The sequence below is a fragment of the Paramacrobiotus metropolitanus genome, unplaced genomic scaffold, assembly GCF_019649055.1.
Source record: "Paramacrobiotus metropolitanus isolate TYO unplaced genomic scaffold, Prichtersi_v1.0 Parri_scaffold0000338, whole genome shotgun sequence".
NCBI lineage: Eukaryota > Metazoa > Tardigrada > Eutardigrada > Parachela > Macrobiotidae > Paramacrobiotus > Paramacrobiotus metropolitanus.
The window spans coordinates 6,367-26,751 of record NW_026570558.1 but is presented as its reverse complement, the minus strand read 5'-3'; the positions used below and the strand labels follow the sequence as shown (position 1 = coordinate 26,751).

General features: G+C 44.1%; 1 protein-coding gene across 1 annotated transcript; it reads right to left on the bottom strand.

Annotated features, from left to right (window-relative positions):
* Nucleotides 1–15,141: 15,141 nt before the first annotated feature.
* On the bottom strand, nt 15,142–18,964 carry LOC129602135 (uncharacterized). Its single transcript, XM_055501103.1, has 5 exons — nt 18,081–18,964; nt 17,090–17,384; nt 16,644–16,734; nt 15,631–16,320; nt 15,142–15,498 (listed from the first exon to the last, which is right to left on the bottom strand). Exons 1-5 carry the CDS (start codon nt 18,669–18,671, stop codon nt 15,369–15,371), a joined length of 1,797 nt encoding a protein of 598 aa, XP_055357078.1. The 5' UTR covers nt 18,672–18,964; the 3' UTR covers nt 15,142–15,368.
* Nucleotides 18,965–20,385: the final 1,421 nt, after the last annotated feature.

Below are 20,385 nucleotides of genomic sequence, written 5' to 3'. Positions count from 1 at the left end.
CAAGAGGAATAGGGTAGTAAATGACAAACAGAAAATCCCGTCACCACAAAAGGATAAATATTGTAGGGTTCTTCAGGTTATCAAAATAAAATGAACAGCTGATATTTTCTGTGCTTGCAAACCGGCATTCTGTTGTCTGCCAGCCGCCCTGATATGGCAATGATATCGGAAACTGCGCAGTTTCCGGTCTGTGTTCCGAATATTTCCCAGCCGCGTGTTTTGATTTTGCCTTTCCTTTTTCGTATCCTTCTAACCTCCTTGACTTGTATTTTGCGTTGGAATTTGGTTTCTGCGGATGAAATTTACCGATCTCCAGCGAAACAAGCGGTATTCTCTGTGACTTAGTGCAAATGATCATAGTGGCTTCGAAATTCGCAAAATCCACTTGTCGCCTGTCAACCGCCTCATGGTGCACTCCGTGTATTTTGAGTTTTCGGTGTCGGTGCCAGTGCAGGTTGTTTGTTGTGTTTTCCTTGCACACCAATTTTCTTTGCGCTCTGAATCTGCTGGCATTTGTTTTATTTTTATTGTCCCCGTCTTCTTACGATTTGTCTCTTTCACGTTTTGAGAATGTCGCCTCCCGCAAAGAAAGCAACTGCGAGGAAGACTGCATCGCGTACACCGCGCCCGAGTCGAGCAACAGCGGGATTAAGTTTTGGTTACTCTCCGGACAGCGATGAAGCCCGTTCTTCGTCGCGTGTCACTCGATCTCGCGTCTCTCGTCGTACTTCCGCGCAACCAGTGTTTTCTGCGCAATCTTCTGGGTCATCGGGATCGGTGAGTGCAGCAGAGGCTCAGCAACCTTCAACGAGTTGGGCAGATGCAGTAGTCAATGCTTTGCAGCGCCGATATGATGCACAGCGGCGACGTACAATCTTACGACGCAATGCTGCTGTGGTTCGCCGCCGTGCCCGTCGGGGATCATTTCCTACCAGCCCCGACGTTGAGATTCGCCAGCCATCACCTAGGAAACCGCAGACGCAGGCGGAGAGACAGTTGGGTACTCCTGACTTGACTGAAGAGGAGCCTTCACCATCTGAGACTCCGTCGGTGCGAGCGAAGCGAGGTACCGCCGTATTTCCTTGCTGTTTTGGTTCCCTTTGCTTGATTATAACGATAGTTCTCAGGTTCCGTTATTTCTAGTCGGTTTTATCGACTTAAAACTCCAATATATATTGTTGCGAATCTGATTGGCGCTTTTGTGTGAAATTAACGGATATTTGGTTTGTGTCCTCGTCGCATATCTGTGATACAGTTAGTGGGGATAATTCTTTGCTCCGCTGGTATTAATGGTTGCTTCTTGTTATGTCAGATGAAGAGCATCTGCGTAAAGGCGGAATTTTATACGCGCCCTACAACCCGGATGCACCACGGCCGGTCTTCAAGACCAAGCAGACGGCTCGCAAACGAGCGCATTCCGGAGTATTTCCACGAATGGCTGTGGCGGATAACCGGGGTGAGCATCAGTTAGTGATTACCGAGGCTTATTTTTCCGGATTAAACAGATTTCATCGATATTATCCTCGTTTATACTTATCGCGGTTTTTGTTTACCAACGGAGCTCTAATTAATCGATTTGATTTGTGTACCATTACACGGTCCCTGCCCACGCCTATCGCCTTTGAATTGCGTCGCCAGTATTTATATTTGAACCCAGTTTTTGTTCGTCTGTTTGAAGTTCTGGACAAGCATCAGAAAGCGGATGCAGTTGCTCGTCACACGGCCAATGTATCTCCGGCTGTGGGAAGTGCTGAACCGCAGGCTTCAACTTCTGCTGGACCATATAATTTTCGCACTCGTGGGCAAAAGCGCAAGTACAAGGAGGTTTCACCGTCCTCGTCTTCTGCGCCAAGTGAAGTTTCCGTGTCGGATGATGGTGAAGATCGTGAGGATCCTTCGGCTGTGTTATCCCTGAGCAGAATGCTGATGTCGAAGCTGACGAGAACGCAGATATGGTCGTCGATTGCGATGATGACGATGGATCTGATTTTGAGAAAATGGATGTTGATCCGCTGCCATCTCTGCAGCCAGTTGTCCCTGCTGTGCCACCTGTTGCCGCTGTTGCTCGGGAAGACTCACCTGAATTTGCGGAACCAGTAGGCTACGGTAACCAGCAGCCACATTCTGATGAACTGTGAATTTGCCGCTGTCAGCTGTATTGCTTTAATTGCCCTTTCGCCATGATCTGACGATGTCTCCTTTTGTTTTAGTATTAAAAATTGCATTTAGTGTTTACCGTGTCGCTGTTGTCGTCGAAATCATACAATTTTATTGGGGTTTTTTGTCCGAATTTTTATTTTTCTAGTTTTACGCGCTTTGAGTCAATGAACTGGTCTTCATGTGTTGTATGTGCACTGCAGCTATCTGTGCCGAATCTTTAATCACACCTGGATAGATCTGATCTTCGATTACGTTGAATTAAAAGGATATAGCGCGAAGCGCTGATTGGTTGCTTCTCCTGCCAGTATGGAATCTGCCGCAGTTTAAAATTTCGTTCCAGCAGACAGGTATAAAATCACTTGCGCGTAGTGTGCAGAAATCGGCATTGTGGATTTTCGTTTCGGCCTTCTGGCAGCTGGATTTTCACTGTGTGTAGACTGTGATTTTGACGCTTTTTCTCCTTACACTTTTCGCGTTAAAAGGTCACTAGTTTTCATTAGTTGGGCATGCCGCCTATTGATCCTAACCGAGCTTTTGATAAGCTGGTTGACGCTATTTTTCATTCATCCTCCAACCAGCAACAACAGTATAATGCCGGTTATAATCACCGAGGAAGGGGTGGAGCCCGTGGTGCTTACCGTGGCAACTTTCGTCCGTACGGCCGAGGAAATCATAGGAATTTTGGAGACAATAACTTGCGTCGTGGAAACGATCATTGGCGTCGTAATGGCCGACCTCTGGGCGCACCGGAAGTTATTGAAGTACCTGATGGAGACGCTCACCCAGTTGCTCCAGTGGAAGCTGCCGCCGCAGACATGGAGGTTGACGACCCGGCAACCAAGCAGCGAATGCACCGAATCCGGTCCAAGGCAACGGAAATGTGGCTGCAGGTGAGCCCAATGGTGTCAACCCTGCTGTCAATCTACATGGCCCACCAGCCTTGAATGCCGTTGTCGTTCCTCCGGCTGTCATTCCACCTGTGCAGGCCCCGGCTAACGCTGAATTTCCCGGTTTGCCACCAAACGTTTTGCCGCTACCTGAAGTACCGATTGTCCGCGATGCCCGCGACCGTTCTCCGGCTGATCGCCCACGTGCGCCGTCTGCACCTTCCGGTCCTGTTGGTTCTGCCGAGCATAATTTTGTGCCTGGCTATTTGGCCCAACAGCAGCAGCGGGAATTGGATGCTGATCGTCGACGTCAGATGGCTGCGGAAGTTTCTCGCCGTTTGGATGCCGCTGCAGCGTCTGGCTCTGGCATTACTGGTCTCTTTTCATTGGCTCCCAGTGCTGGCAAGTAACCTTGACTCACCTTTGACATTGACCTTGGTTGCTTTCTTTGATCTCATATTATTACTGGCTTTGTTGCATTGCCTTGACTATTGATTTTGTTGCCTTTTACTGGTTTACATTATTGTATCAGTGCGCTAGTAGATTGCACTCACCATTTTGATACGCTTATTGGTAGCTTGTTTGTTGTTGTTGACATTTGTTGCTATACGATGTGATTTGTAGTACTCGAGAATTCGTAAGAATACTACTGGTTGGTTATCGCGGTCTCGTTCGTTTAATGCATAGTTCTACAGAGTTGCACATAATCACATTTTAAGATTTTAGTTTCACAATTAATAAAGCTTTATGCCGTATACCGTATATAAAACACCATCAGACTACTCAATCCCTCAGGAACACGCTAACCACAACTTCCGGTCGTAAGTTCTGTGAGGATCGGCAAGAGCTAGGACGATTGTGTCACGAGCAAACCTGTATACTAAGCGATAATCCGGGAACAATTATGCACTTCAGTAGGAACAAGTATTGCTGTCTCTTTATCCAATTCACATCACAGTTCACAACACTAGGAAATCGTAATTAGATAGCAGTCTCAGAAGCAAATCTCAGACTAGTAACCTTGACTCACCTTTGACATTGACCTTGGTTGCTTTCTTTGATCTCATATTATTACTGGCTTTGTTGCATTGCCTTGACTTTTGATTTTGTTGCCTTTTACTGGTTTACATTATTGTATCAGTGCGCTAGTAGATTGCACTCACCATTTTGATACGCTTATTGGTAGCTTGTTTGTTGTTGTTGACATTTGTTGCTATACGATGTGATTTGTAGTACTCGAGAATTCGTAAGAATACTACTGGTTGTTGGTTATCGCGGTCTCGTTCGTTTAATGCATAGTTCTACAGAGTTGCACATAATCACATTTTAAGATTTTAGTTTCACAATTAATAAAGCTTTATGCCGTATACTGTATATAAAACACCATCTAAACTCAAGCGGCACCATGTCAGTAATTCATAGTTCGCCTTCCTGGATCCTTGGACCTCCGCCCTGCCAAACCCGTGGACTTCCGGATGCCTCTTCGCCAAGGATTCCACACTAACCCTCTGGGAATCGCGGCGTACAGTCACATTGGGCATCGGATGGACGCGTGGATTGTGCGGTGGATCGGGATCAGGATGGATGGAAGTGCACAATCGCACTGGGATGTTGCGGGATGGGTTGTTTATTTTGGCACGGCCAAGCATCGTTCGTGGGGGTGACGTATGGGAGTAGGATCATACGCCGGATGTACGTACGGATGCTGACTGTCCGCCTTCCACCTGCAACATAACGGATAATCTAGTCAATCAATGCTGTGATTTGCTGTTCTCTTTTACTAGCGATGTATATGATGTCATAACGCAAAGTCTATATAAGTTCTTGTGATGCCTAATATCGGAGGGAGTAGTCTGAGATTTGCTTCTGAGACTGCTATCTAATTACGATTTCCTAGTGTTGTGAACTGTGATGTGAATTGGATAAAGAGACAGCAATACTTGTTCCTACTGAAGTGCATAATTGTTCCCGGATTATCGCTTAGTATACAGGTTTGCTCGTGACACAATCGTCCTAGCTCTTGCCGATCCTCACAGGACTACGACCGGAAGTTGTGGTTAGCGTGTTCCTGAGGATTCCTGAGTTCCTGTGTTCCTGATTCGTTCGTCTTATTTCCACCATAGTTCTTCTGTTACAGTTTGAGAGTACGAGTGCCTACCGATTGAGCATTACAGGCGTGGAAGAGTAAAGATGTTCATGGAGCCTTAACCGGCGTGAACGCCTTAACGGGTAATCCTCGCGTCTCGAGACTGCTCTTCAGCCCAGTATGAAGCCCCCCGGTGGGCGCCATGTCGTGTATAAGCGTTCACGCCGGTTAAGGCTCCATGAACAATCTTTACTCTTCCACGCCTGTAATGCTCAATCGGTAGGCACTCGTACTCTCAAACTGTAACAGAAGAACTATGGTGGAAATAAGACGAACGAATCAGGAACACAGGAACTCAGGAATCCCTCAGGAACACGCTAACCACAACTTCCGGTCGTAAGTCCTGTGAGGATCGGCAAGAGCTAGGACGATTGTGTCACGAGCAAACCTGTATACTAAGCGATAATCCGGGAACAATTATGCACTTCAGTAGGAACAAGTATTGCTGTCTCTTTATCCAATTCACATCACAGTTCACAACACTAGGAAATCGTAATTAGATAGCAGTCTCAGAAGCAAATCTCAGACTAGTAACCTTGACTCACCTTTGACATTGACCTTGGTTGCTTTCTTTGATCTCATATTATTACTGGCTTTGTTGCATTGCCTTGACTTTTGATTTTGTTGCCTTTTACTGGTTTACATTATTGTATCAGTGCGCTAGTAGATTGCACTCACCATTTTGATACGCTTATTGGTAGCTTGTTTGTTGTTGTTGACATTTGTTGCTATACGATGTGATTTGTAGTACTCGAGAATTCGTAAGAATACTACTGGTTGTTGGTTATCGCGGTCTCGTTCGTTTAATGCATAGTTCTACAGAGTTGCACATAATCACATTTTAAGATTTTAGTTTCACAATTAATAAAGCTTTATGCCGTATACTGTATATAAAACACCATCTAAACTCAAGCGGCACCATGTCAGTAATTCATAGTTCGCCTTCCTGGATCCTTGGACCTCCGCCCTGCCAAACCCGTGGACTTCCGGATGCCTCTTCGCCAAGGATTCCACACTAACCCTCTGGGAATCGCGGCGTACAGTCACATTGGGCATCGGATGGACGCGTGGATTGTGCGGTGGATCGGGATCAGGATGGATGGAAGTGCACAATCGCACTGGGATGTTGCGGGATGGGTTGTTTATTTTGGCACGGCCAAGCATCGTTCGTGGGGGTGACGTATGGGAGTAGGATCATACGCCGGATGTACGTACGGATGCTGACTGTCCGCCTTCCACCTGCAACATAACGGATAATCTAGTCAATCAATGCTGTGATTTGCTGTTCTCTTTTACTAGCGATGTATATGATGTCATAACGCAAAGTCTATATAAGTTCTTGTGATGCCTAATATCGGAGGAGTAGTCTGAGATTTGCTTCTGAGACTGCTATCTAATTACGATTTCCTAGTGTTGTGAACTGTGATGTGAATTGGATAAAGAGACAGCAATACTTGTTCCTACTGAAGTGCATAATTGTTCCCGGATTATCGCTTAGTATACAGGTTTGCTCGTGACACAATCGTCCTAGCTCTTGCCGATCCTCACAGGACTTACGACCGGAAGTTGTGGTTAGCGTGTTCCTGAGGGATTCCTGAGTTCCTGTGTTCCTGATTCGTTCGTCTTATTTCCACCATAGTTCTTCTGTTACAGTTTGAGAGTACGAGTGCCTACCGATTGAGCATTACAGGCGTGGAAGAGTAAAGATTGTTCATGGAGCCTTAACCGGCGTGAACGCCTTAACGGGTAATCCTCGCGTCTCGAGACTGCTCTTCAGCCCAGTATGAAGCCCCCCGGTGGGCGCCATGTCGTGTATAAGCGTTCACGCCGGTTAAGGCTCCATGAACAATCTTTACTCTTCCACGCCTGTAATGCTCAATCGGTAGGCACTCGTACTCAAACTGTAACAGAAGAACTATGGTGGAAATAAGACGAACGAATCAGGAACACAGGAACTCAGGAAGTCCTCCATCGGCAAGACGACGATTGTGTCCGAGCAAACCTGTATACTAAGCGATAATCCGGGAACAATTATGCACTTCAGTAGGAACAAGTATTGCTGTCTCTTTATCCAATTCACATCACAGTTCACAACACTAGGAAATCGTAATTAGATAGCAGTCTCAGAAGCAAATCTCAGACTACTCATTCCGATATTAGGCATCACAAGAACTTATATAGACTTTGCGTTATGACATCATATACATCGCTAGTAAAAGAGAACAGCAAATCACAGCATTGATTGACTAGATTATCCGTTATGTTGCAGGTGGAAGGCGGACAGTCAGCATCCGTACGTACATCCGGCGTATGATCCTACTCCCATACGTCAGGTCGGAAGATGTATGGTCCATTTGAGTCATTTCGTAAAGCCACAAATATGTCGGGTGACTCTCTGCTATCAGAATAGTAATTCTTGTCAAGGTTATAAAACCACACCCGCGATGCCGATATCCACCATGGCGGAATTTTGCTGCAATCAAAATCGACAAAGAAATCGTCACCGTCAACATCTTGAAGATATCCCAGGTAGTATAAACTATCCGATATATGAACAAGGACGGGATTTTTTACGTTAAAACGATCTTTTTACAATCGTCTCCCACCCGTAAAGTATGCACTAGTGGCCATTTCTGCCAAGGAAAAAACAACGGCCAAAAGAGAAACGACGGAAGCATCGCTCTGCTCTTTTGCTTAGTACTCATCGAACCCCGGCTACCGGATGGCAACCACATTGCGTCGATCGAAACGTCTGCTCAACGCTTTACCGTCTCGCAATCGACAGTGGGATGGGAGGGATGCAATATATCTATCTGGGATTAAACAGAGAGAAAACATCCACAGACAACGACAACATGGAATATTGCACGAGTGGAGGTAATCCGAGCCGGTTGCTTAATGGGAAATAAGCCACAGCAAAAACTCGTATGTGTATTTTAATAGGCATTAGCCATCAAAACAATAAAATGCAGGCGCGGACACACTACTTCACGGTTAAAATTTAAGCATTAAAAAAACAACCAAAATCTCTATCCATGCGCGGGTTAAAAGGTAAAGTACTTAACACAGCAGTAGCGTTGCCCTTAACGACAGCCAAACTGAAGCGTTGCTTGATAAAAGCAGTAGAACGCGCTTCTCCAGTCAAGTCACGAATTTTTTGGGCCCATAAGATGTACCAGTTCAGTTAAAGCAAGGTCGAAAACACCAAACGTCTCGAACACTAACGGATAAAAAAGTAGATGCCGATTTTCCAGCGAAGAGTACTTCCGTCGCTTTGCATTTTTTGCCAGGTGAGCAACACTTCCCGCTTTCTTCGAACTTCCGTGGACATGGGAGTCAGCTACCGTACACCAACTTGTAACGTCCCATACAACTGACATCCCCTGACGGACTGGGATAAGCGTTATGCCGTCAGGACGAATCGCCTCGCTTTGTGATAAACCCGTCGGTTCCAGTTGACATGGGAATCCCGCACTTTTGCAACAATTTTTCGTTATACTGTTCATTTCCCTATGTCTGGCCCCTCTTCCCTTCGTAGGCTTATTGCAAGAAAGCCCGTGAAGGCCATGTGGTTCCACTAACTTCCCGCACGCCACGCAGTTATGTGCCGTAACAGCTGGTAGTCCGAAACGTATATTGTTAAGTGTTGTAAGTAAAAACTCATATTGTTAAGTGTTTTATCAGATACCAGTTCAAAGTTACCCGCGTGGGCGCTCGGTTGGGCACCTATAATAAGTAAATGGGCGATGGCCGTACCAAGCGTGCTTCAACAGTGGAAAAAATGCACCTTCACCACTGTAATTGTGATCGAAAATCGATCGATATTTTACGTTACACATGTTACGGTATGATACACGTTAACTGCGCTGGATTAAATTGGCTACGGCAAAGCAAAGAACGATGACCTTTCACTATTGTACAAAGTACGGATTTGGATTTGGGCGGAACTATTCGGTGCAATTAATGCCATGAAAGGCAGGGCAAGAACACTTACTCCATTATTACAACAGCAACAGAAAGTTCAATGAAAGCACTAAGTGGCTGCAGAGGTAAATGTAGCAGTTTTACTCGCAAATCGACGTCATCTTCCGTCGAATAAAGTAGTATGTATGGCCGGATTTGTGTAAAAGAAATCAGCGATAAACTGCACACATAATAATTATTATAAACGAATGTCTTAAAATTCTTTCCCTCCTCTTGCGACAGTATTCCGGAAATGTTTACGGCTTAACGTAGTCTCGAGCAAGAATCGTTAGACAGATGTTTCCAAAAGCAAGGCTGTCGAAATTTCTTAGATCCGGAATCCGAAGTGCTGGTTGACGAATTTTGTAACTGCAAAGCAGCGTAAATTTAAACAAACTGTACGTGTCAAGCTGCCAGCTGACCATTTATAAGGAATTTACTAGTCTAAGTGCTGCTTGAAAAGCTCCCATTCTCTCCCCGGATATGGTAGTTTACGGGCCCAGCCACAGTGCCGTTTCCGCAGCTTTTCTCTCGTAAACGCATCCACCGGGGGGCAACATTGATCTAGTGCGTGCATCAAACGGAGTGCGCTTTCTTCACTGGTCTCCGCGGAATCGAAACTCAGATGGGGGATCTTGATACTCAGACTGCATGGTGCACTCGAACCGATGAAACCCGGCATCCGATCTGCGGCATAGTATGGACACGTTTCCTTAGCGAAATTCACTTCAAAGTGCACAGTATACTGTGAAAGCACCAGCTGACGACAGACGTTCATCATGCGAAAGGGTAGCAAGTCACTGTAAAGAGGCGCACTGTCACGGTTGCTTGTGCGGATCCAACTATCGTGGGAGAACATAACCGGGGACGGTCGACTAACAGTGAGCTCGCAGTGTTTCACCAGAAGCTTAGATAAATAAACGTTGCTCATGGTCAGCATGGTGGCGGTAATATTCAGAAATGCAGCAACATCATACGTATTGGCAGTGACATGGCTCAGATTAATCAGTGACAAGATTTTGGGGGCACGGCTGATGGCGTGGGTCAGCACAAATCCGTAGTGGTATCGTTTGACGGGTTGGTCGAATGGCGGTATGCCACTAAAGTCAATTGTCACGCATGCTGGCCAACTGCTTTCCGACAGTAACAAGTTCCACAACGGGCACACTCTATAACCAAGGGCAGCCAGTGTATGTATAGCGAAACTGAATCACGTTCAATCAAACTAGGGTGACATTATCGACAGGAGCGCAGCGAAGGTCCTCTAACTATACCAAAAAGCAGAAGCAGGTCTGTCTGCTACGGAAGGCTCCAGCAGCGTCACCCAGGACATATACTGCGACTTTGCCTGGCTGTATGCCGGCAGAAATGCAGTGCTGCTGCTGATGCCTGTCTGCTGCAAAATTCCATCAATGGCATAACAAAACTGTGAAAAACCGCTTATTCAACCTGAATCTAATCAACGTGTTGAGCCGCTGCGCTCCGGTCTGCTGACGCACTGCAGCGCGCATTTTTCTAGTATAACAAAATTCTCACCTTTTTGCCACAATCTGGGAACGGATGTCCAAATAAACCAGGGTTTCCTTTGCGACGTCGATTGAAATACAATTCAATAGACATTCAGCTTCATCTGCAGGTAAGATTCAAACGGTGGTACGCGAACTGCATCCGTTATACATGCACCAAACACCATGATTCACTGTTTACACAAAAATAACTAAGCACAATTTTGTGTTACAATTTGGGATACAGATTTTTCCGTCGAATGAGCTGAACAAAAATTCAGTTATAATTAATATGTGGCAAATCCCGAGTCGGGATTTACGTGCACACATTTACTGCACACTGTACAGACGAAAACTTCCCTAGGCAATAGCATTTTTTTGCAGGCGTAGTGTGTCACGCGGACCCAAATCTTTTACTCCACTACACATTTTCGCACGCTACCTTTGGTTGTAAATTTGAAAAAAGACTCGTTGGAGTTTCAGTTAATCGGTATTATGGGACAGAATTCTCCTACTGAGTAGGTACCTGCTGTTGTCGGTGGAACAGTGCGGAGAAATTTCTCCTTGCCACAGCGGATAACAAGATGTCTCTTGAAGCCGGTTAAAAATCGTTGAACAGGCTTTGAACTTTTGCACTGTACCGCATCAGTGCGAGTGAAGCGCGCGAAGTAATATTCCGGTCGTAGAGGATGAAAGCATCCTCCATGGGCAATAAGAAATATTATTTCGTTCTCCTTAATTCGCACAAAGATTCGATCCATAAACTCATCTGCAAATGGACTGCTGCCAGCACTACGATAAGCCATCTGCGTCAGAGCGCAAATAACGTCTTCATCGATCCCTGCGATAACTTGCAAATTTTCCAGTCGAATCACGAACTTTTCGACATCCATGGTGCCAAGACAAGTTTTGTGTGGCAATAATCGTAAAAACGGTAAGTGCCTAACAATCTGCCAGCGATGCACGAGATGCAGGGAGCTAGCGTTGAGATTCTCCAGCGAATCGGTAACACGGCACAGAAATAAATTGTAATTGTGGTATAACAATTCAGCCGAACGGAAAATGTACGGCCCGTTTGGGTTACTGCGCAACGCTACAAACATGTCTGACTCGCCGTTAAAAGGACCGCAGTGCACGTTAATGTTGTAGAACCACACACGCCATGCCGGTATCCACCATGCCGGAATCGTACTGCAGTCGAAATCGACGAAGAAATTGTCGCCATCGACATCCTGAAGATATCCAAGGTAAAACAAGCTATCAGTTACATGGACCAAGACTGGATTTTGCACGTTAAAACAGTCTTTGCGCATGCGTCTTCCACCCGTAAAGTATGCACAAATTACTGGCATTTCTTACAAGATTACAAGAGAAAAAACGATGCAAGAAGCATTTGCAGAAAGAGAAACGATGTGAAGAGAATCTTCATGTTATTAATTGTGAATGTGTGCTTATCATCGAGTAACAAATGCTCGTGCCGTGACAAACAGACTGCGTCGATCGAAGCTCCTGCTCACCGTTTTACCATCACGGGCTGAGAGTGGGATGGGCGGTGCACAATCAATCGATTCGAGAAATCGCAGAGAAGACACCTCATCAGACACCAATAACGAAGGATACTGCCGAGTGGAAATCGAATCGGTTGTTTGATAGAGGCAGCCAACAGGTCACACTAAAATACATATAAAAAAATACAAAGAAACAGTTGCATATGTACTTTGATAATGGCAATGCTATCTCTCTTTGTTCTTCAGAGTTCTTGAACTTTTAGCGATTTCGTTTGATGTAAAAAGCGCCTCTGGCAATCACACTGTAAGTACTTGTTCTAACAGAGTTGATTTTGATTTTACTATTGCTTCAACACGGAAGAAAATTAACCTCCACAATTATAATTGTAACAGAAAAGCTGATACTGTCCAAAATTAATTTTCTACTGCGTAAGTTATCGTTTCTGTTAGACCTCACGCGCAGAGCGCTGAATAAAGATAGCTGTTGGAAAACATGGACCAAAGGAGTGCAGGATTACTGTATTACTGCATTCGAACTGACGGAATTGTGATTCTATCCGAAATACAGGAATTTCAGTGCAGTTTATAACATCACAAGCAAAACAGAAGCACTTTTTCGGTTGTTACATTTACAACAGAACGCTCAACGAGAATATGTACGGTAGTAATTCATTGCGGAGTGTTGCAGGAGAAGCAGAGCAGCCTTAGCGCCAAATCTACGTCACCTTTCGTCTGGTTACGGACAAACCTTTTGCCAGGCCAACGTACAGGCCGCAACAAAATACAATCGTAATAAGGGATCAAACAACATCTGCAATCTGCAGGGATTACAGATCCAACGAAATGGCCAGAACAAAGTGTTTCTTCGGCAGCCACATTCTAGCATAAATTGCTGCGGCAAAATACACGGCTGCCGGTATCAAGCATATTGTGATGCTGATCACCGCAAACGTGAGAATCAGGAAAGGTTTTACGGTTTACCGCTTCCTTTCTCGGGAACCTCCTGACTAGAATTTTCTTCGCCGCACCGTTTCCATCAACCGACGTGCCGTGCGTATCATGGATTGCTGCATCCCCTACAACACGGTGGTTCCGTTCGGCAAGTTTATACACCAGAAACACAGAGGTCACGTTGATGAAAATCAGCGGAACGATATGGTTCATCCACACTTCGATTTTGCTCCACAACGGAATGGCCGGAGTGTTAGTGTGGCATCGGTACATAAAATCCCGTCCAAAATACAACGCATCTAATACAACTACCTAGTAGTTTAGATCAATAATTGTAGAAAAAATGGATAACCACATGACTGAGTAACCGTGGAGTCCAAAGTACAGTCAATATCTTAGTCAAGTAATGTTCGTGTCTAGTAATAAATCAAAAAATCAATAATATAAAATAAAAATCAATAAAAAAAACTTTGAGTTCGACTTCTGGTTACATGTTTTGGCTTTTCATGGTTTTGAGTTTGGTGCGCAACGTAGAACCTTTCATTTTTTTAAAGAGGTTTATTTTGCTTTAACTTCAGGTCCGTTTTGTAAGTTTCGACCCGTTAGTAACGGGTCGAAACTTGCAAAATAAACCTAGGTCGTTACTACAAAGAATTACTGAACAACCTTTGGTATGTATATGTTGCTTTTTTTCAATGATAGCGGGGTTTATGCACTGCAAACATTAACATTAAATTAAATTGGCGAAATTGTTGCCGGTGCTGCCGGTGTGTCGTTCCAATTGGCCCTTTTAGTCTACGCTTTGCACTTTACAGAATACAGCTGGAAAAGCGGCCAAAATAAACTTTCTACAGCCGTTCGAAGCATTTATTTATTCGGCTGGACAAAATCATGTCAAAATGTTGGCCATAACCCCGGACGCTGTCATCAGTGTGACATAACGTAATAATATAAACATGCACTGTTTATATTATTACACTGCTTAACTCATCTATTTTTTGCGGAAAATTCCGCTTTTTTGCAACTGCAAAAACATTTATGTTTTTTTGCAAAACACCGCGAATTTTTTATTCGCCGCAGGCTGCTTTCAGCTTCATTGTTTTTTATACGACGACATCGCAAATAAAATCAGTACAATATTAGGCATCATTTAAACGACTTGCATCTGCGCTTAACTGACATTTTGCTTAAATTTTCACCGCAAGTTCGTGTTATACAACCGTTTAACAGCTTTGAAGAATGCGCTTTACGTGGATATTGTTTATGGGAATGATGTGCGCGCTGCTAATCATCTTTACCGTGCCTGTACAAAGTGAAAAGGAGATGAGTGAAAAGGAATTTGAAAAGGGAATAAAGCTTTTGCGCCAGACACACGGAAAGCCTTGGGAAAAAGATCAAGACAAGAAGAAGAAGCCTTAGGTATGCCCGCCACTGACATATAATGACCATGCGTATTCACTCAGAGTACACATAATTTCATTTTCCTATTGGTTAGAGATTTATCTAATTTGATTTATGGTTCATTTTTACGCCAGCCTAGCTGTGAAATAAAGATATTTCTTGAATCTAGGAGGTCAGAAGCTTTGACCGGAGGGCATTCCATAAAACTTACTTGGATGTTTGGACGAGATGATTCGACAAAGTTAATGTTTTTACGTATTATACAATTGTCTTCAACGAATTATCATTAATGGGTGTGGATAGTTCATTGTACATTTCTGTAGAAGGCATAAAGCCAAAAGCACTGCCGTTGTTTACTGCTATCTTGCGACCGATGGCAAACAAATGCGATAAATACTCCCCAATGGTTAGTCAGTAAATAATTCAGTAGAACCAGCATGGATCGGATGTCCGTGTTATGATGTCCTCTCCCTTGCAACATAGGTACAATTCTTGACCCAGTAGTTTTATGTTTCCCAACATTGGGTAAGTCTGAATTGCAGAATTCAAGTCTAAAACAAAATTGTTGCAACCAGGTCTTCTTATTCTTCGATTAAAATAATAGATGCATGCCAGCCGTTATCATTTTACAAAGTACAAAAACATCTCAATTCGTTTATAACAGCTCTTTCGGACTGAACCAGCAATTTTCATATGTAATTTTAGGTATGGCCAAAATTATATTAATGCCGTCAAAGCTTAAATAAAAAAATAGCATCAGAATAAGCATTTATTAAAAAGAACTTAAGAAAACACTTGCCAAAAAAGAAGGGGACCCACTGCCGTCGAAGAAACGCATGGCCTGTAGTCAGTTTAGGTAGAAATGGGCAAGAATTGACAACTGAAGATTACCAAAGGGAATATTGTCGAAGTTGCGCAAGTCCAAGTTTTCCCACGCTTCCGTTTCATCAGTGTTACCCCATTCCAGCACTCCAAAACTGCAATATGCAATGATAACATACATGTGCCATGCAAACAGAAATCAAGCTTTTGTATAATTCAATAGAGTGCAATATGCAAGCGTACCGAAGTTTTTGGCATTTGATTCGAACATCGAATCGCATACTTACAGTTCGAGTAGTCGTCGTAAACCAGTCCACTGCTCATTGGGATACGGGATAGTACGCAGCCAGCGAGTATGCAGCTTTCTAATACGTTTCTTGGTGGCATTGTCAACGGTTGGACAGCATGCCTCCAGTGCTCGCTTAAAGGATTTAACGTTTGCATTTTCATCGTCGTTTTCGACGTCCATTACGGGAATTACGATCATCAGGTTGCAAGTTTTTTCACATTCATCCCTGATCTTTTTCATAAAAAATGTACGTGGTCGTATATTACACAAGGAAAAATCCATAACTAGGTGCTGAATCCGCAGATGCCGACAGAGCTGTTTTAGGGGAAGCAGTTGGAACAATATTTTTCCGTGAATCGGCTCGTCAGGGTTGCTACAACCCACTCGACGGCTTTCAAATGGCATCCGGCAGTATCTGACGGAGATCAGAAAGATCGTTGTTTGTTTCAGAGCGAGTAGTTCTTTGATGCATGAAACCAGCGCCGTTATACAGTCTGTGCGGTGATCCAGGTGCAGCAGCGTTAACCCTTTAGTTTTCTGGCTGACCACGCGGTGTAACAGATGCGCAGTACGGTATCCCTCTGTTTCCAACAATCCGGGCAAGGTGTCACTGATCCGGGAAAAATCAACCGTGACAGTCGCAGCGGATGCTGGATCAGGCACTAAGGCGTTCCACAGAGAGCATACTCTGCAACAAGTGATAGGCTGCTAGAGTTATTAGAATGTTGCATCTACAGATAGTTTGTACGTGCTGCCGCCTTAAAAGCGCAATATCTTTATTCCTTCTCCAGTATTATTTCGATTTTATCATTGAGCTTAGTCAAGTTGAGTCAGTTTCTGATTTAGGAGTGCGTGCTTTGCGTATGCTGTATGGGCCTATGGCACAACGAGGAACCGATTGTCCTTGGTAAAAAGTGGTAAAAAGGCACGGTAAATCCTTGCCCCCATAGATTCCAGTAATTAAGTTAATAATAATGTTAATTGGATTCTTTAGACCTGATGGTCACTCACCGTTTTGCTGCCGCCTGCGAATGAACATCCAAATACTGCAAAACGGTGGACTGAACTTCAAACGGTATACTGCCAAGCGATGGAACTTCTTCTACAACACAACCCTCTATTATACTCTATCAAGACTAATACAATTATGGATTTTGTTAGTTACGGAATTAACAATATGACGTCCCTCCTGGATCCTCTCTTCCGTGAGAATGTCTCTATCTTAATTTTATCCCGGTAGCCATTTTATCAGAAGTGGTTTGTATAATGATATTACGTTTTCAGTTCTTCATAAAGTACACATGCCGCATGGCATTTTTATCCAGGAGTTGGTAAATTCGCTGTCGAAAAAGCAACCACCGGAACAATCGGGTGTTAACTCTTTCGCTGTGCCCTCTTCATATTTCCCTTAAGGAAATCTAGTAACCCAGGGGCAGGTGCTTATGGCTAGGTCTTACCTATAAGGCTTTCGCATGAAAACGGATTGCCAATTTCCGGTCGGTAACAGTACCGTCGGAGATAGTTGTTTATTCCGAACGAAATATCTTTAGCGATTTCCTTTTTCCAGCAAGTACAATTATGGTACGAGAACTTTCTAGATTTTTTTCTCTTCTGGCAGGCAAGAATAACAGGATCCCTCGTATTCCAGAAGACATGTAAGCACGGTGCTTGCATTATTATGAACGTCAACGTCCTTCCGGTTAACCGAACGAAAAGCTGATCCCGATCGTCCTTGTGAGCGACGTCAAAGGCCTGTAATATGTAGAAAAAATGAGTGTACATATACGAAATTGTTATATTGTTCTTACTGCGGCAAAATAGCCTTAGCCTTTTCAGTTTCGTATAATTATTATGTATATCAGTATACGCATACGTATGTATATGTATACGTATAGGTATATATGTATACGCCAGCCGAAAAAATGGGTGTACATATACGAAATTGAAAGGCTAAGGTAAGGCTATTTTGCCGCATACAGCGGCTCAGTAGCCACAGCCTTAAGAAACCTAAAAAATCCATCTACAGCTTGGGACAAAATGGTCGCATATATTGGGATATCTCGAGATATTGGGATATCTCCACATTCAGTACGAATGCAGCGCAGTGCACTGTACGACTGAGTTCAAAATATCCGTTTCGTACAAGTGCACTGCACCGCTTGCGTACAGAATGCTGGGTATGGGGCTATGCGAATATACGGGTACTGCGGTAAAATAGCGGACGAGCTGAAAACCCGCAGTGTGAGGCAAAATAGCCAACTCGCTAACTGGCCACAGATACTGCGGCAAAATAGCCATTCCGAATGGAAAAAGCGTCGGAATAGGCGCTGCAATTCACATTTATGTCGGTGATGGTAAGATTAATATTCATTGCTCCAGCGCTGTCATTCTTCGACCAGTACAGTACTCCTTGAAGGTATTATGAAAGGCTAGAAACGTGTGACATACCCGCCAGCCGATCGGATTGAACCCATCACGAAATCCCACATCAAGAAGATGTGTTATGTGGTACTCGTCAATATGTTTCATGAAGCCCATGTTGTCAACACGAACGACTACCTTTTCGACATGATCTTCCGTGATTTTTGTTGGACGGTCTGTATATTGATTCGGCAGCACGCTCGAAAGTTGCCACTGATGTACCACCCGAAACGGATTCTTTGGATCCTGAGAAATATTTATTGAAACACAGCAGAGGTAGTTTGTGCGAAGTGTGGAATCTCGTAATAGCTTGGCCGGACGGAATATGTACGGACCGTTGTCATCTTCGCGCAGAGCCACAAAAACATCGGTCGCTTTTGAGTCATTTTTCGCCCGCTCCCCGTATAAATTATGTCGATAGACTCGATCGGCTGGTACCCACCAAGGCGGGATTTTGGTACAATCGAAATCCACAAAGACTAGATCGCCATCGATGTCTTGTAGATAGGCCAAGTAGAAATCATCACCGACTAAATTCACCATCACAGCATTATTGATGTTCCACTGGCCGGGACACCTGCGTTTTATGCCCGAAAAACATTCAAAAGGATATGGCATCTTCACAGGGAAGCCGTTGGAAACTGTAGAGTTTTTAGCCGAACGTTTTCCTAAGGGTGCGAGAAATTAGGTTTTAGCAATCTGCGTGCGGGAATATTGAAAAAATCGCAGAACAGGGCGACCAAAGCAAAGTGTATGACTCTGTCTTTTGTGGCTAGACACTGGCTACACAACAAAAAAAAACAGGATGCGGATATAAACGGTTACACGACTAACTAGCGCTGAGAATATACAGAATGTCGATAGAAGACGAGTTGTGATATAGAAGGGAAGAGTGTACGGGAAACCTCGAAAACGACCTGCACGGCGTTTCTATCCAAAGTTGCAAACAAACACTGATCGGCAATAACTGATCGATCTTAACAGCGTGACTGCACCCGCTTGCAGTCACAGGCTGACTCAGATGGCTCGTCAGTATGATGTCAGCCAGTGGGAAAAGGAAAAGAGGCAACAATGCCAGTCTTTCTATTATCGATCGCTCGCCTCTTTGTGGAAGCTGTTTTATTCTATTTCATGCAAAGTATTGTGGAAAAGCTGAAGCGTAAATAAAGATGTGCGTATACAAGGAGAAAAGCATCAGACTATGCCCAGGTGTCAGTATATGTGCGTACGTGCTGTACGCACACGTACTATACGCCATAATTTAATACTAGTACTGTATAGCACCCGAATCAGAGCCGCAAGTGACTAACTTGCAGAAACACCGGGGAACGCAATTTATGTGATGAGGAGTACCGAGTACTCACCTTTATTTTGTGCTTGTATCGTGTTACTTATTGAAGGTAAACCGATGTGGATGTACTTACTTACTGTCCTACTCCTCCATCCGCGTCAACGTTTGTCAACAAACGTTTTGTAGCGTTCTGCTGATGATTTGTGGTGAAATAAGACTAAATCTTTGCTGTAGCTAAAGGTCAGCCGAAGAACTAAACTGATGGCGCTTAATAACCTTTAATACTTAAATCAAAGAGAGTTGGCCGTCGCTAATCAGTGATCATAACCAGACAGACTAACGGTTTCCGGCCCTTCCATTTCTGTTGGACCGGAAACGGTCAGTCCTTCCATTTCGACATCTAAACGGTAACTGAATTTACACTTTTCACACTGCATTTCACATTACAGCTTAGCAACAGAGCCGTCTACAGAAGTGATGTACAGCAGAAGACAATTCTCATAATCCATGGAAAAAACAGAGATAAAAAAATTATCGACTACTTTCAAGTGCCGAAACACTCCTTAAAAACAAACGCCGATTCATTAACACTCTACAGTTGGGCTGTTGTTCTCTCGTACCTGGCTGCTTTTGATGATTCAGAACTGCTACTACCCGGTATTTCGCGGGAAACTTACGACTGCGCTTAACCAACCGAAGTACTAACCGTGACAGTGTTGTGCACAAAAAACTTGTCACATTTGTATTGCTTCAAATAGTGGGAAAGTTTGCCGTTTTTTATAACCGTTTTAAAACTGCTGGATTTTCCTGGCGTGTCGTACGTGCCGTTTGCTCCAAGGATTTTTTTATTGACTATTAATTTGCTAGGACACTTTACAAGTGCGGTTGGGTTATCTGTGTTTTGCGATAACAGTATCATTCGGGCCACTGATAATTATAGCATTACTCCGTAATTCCGCTCACTCTATCCTGAATGCTGCAGTACGCTTATGTGTAGGTGGTTATCAGAACTATGTACATTCAAGAAGCAAGGATACATAG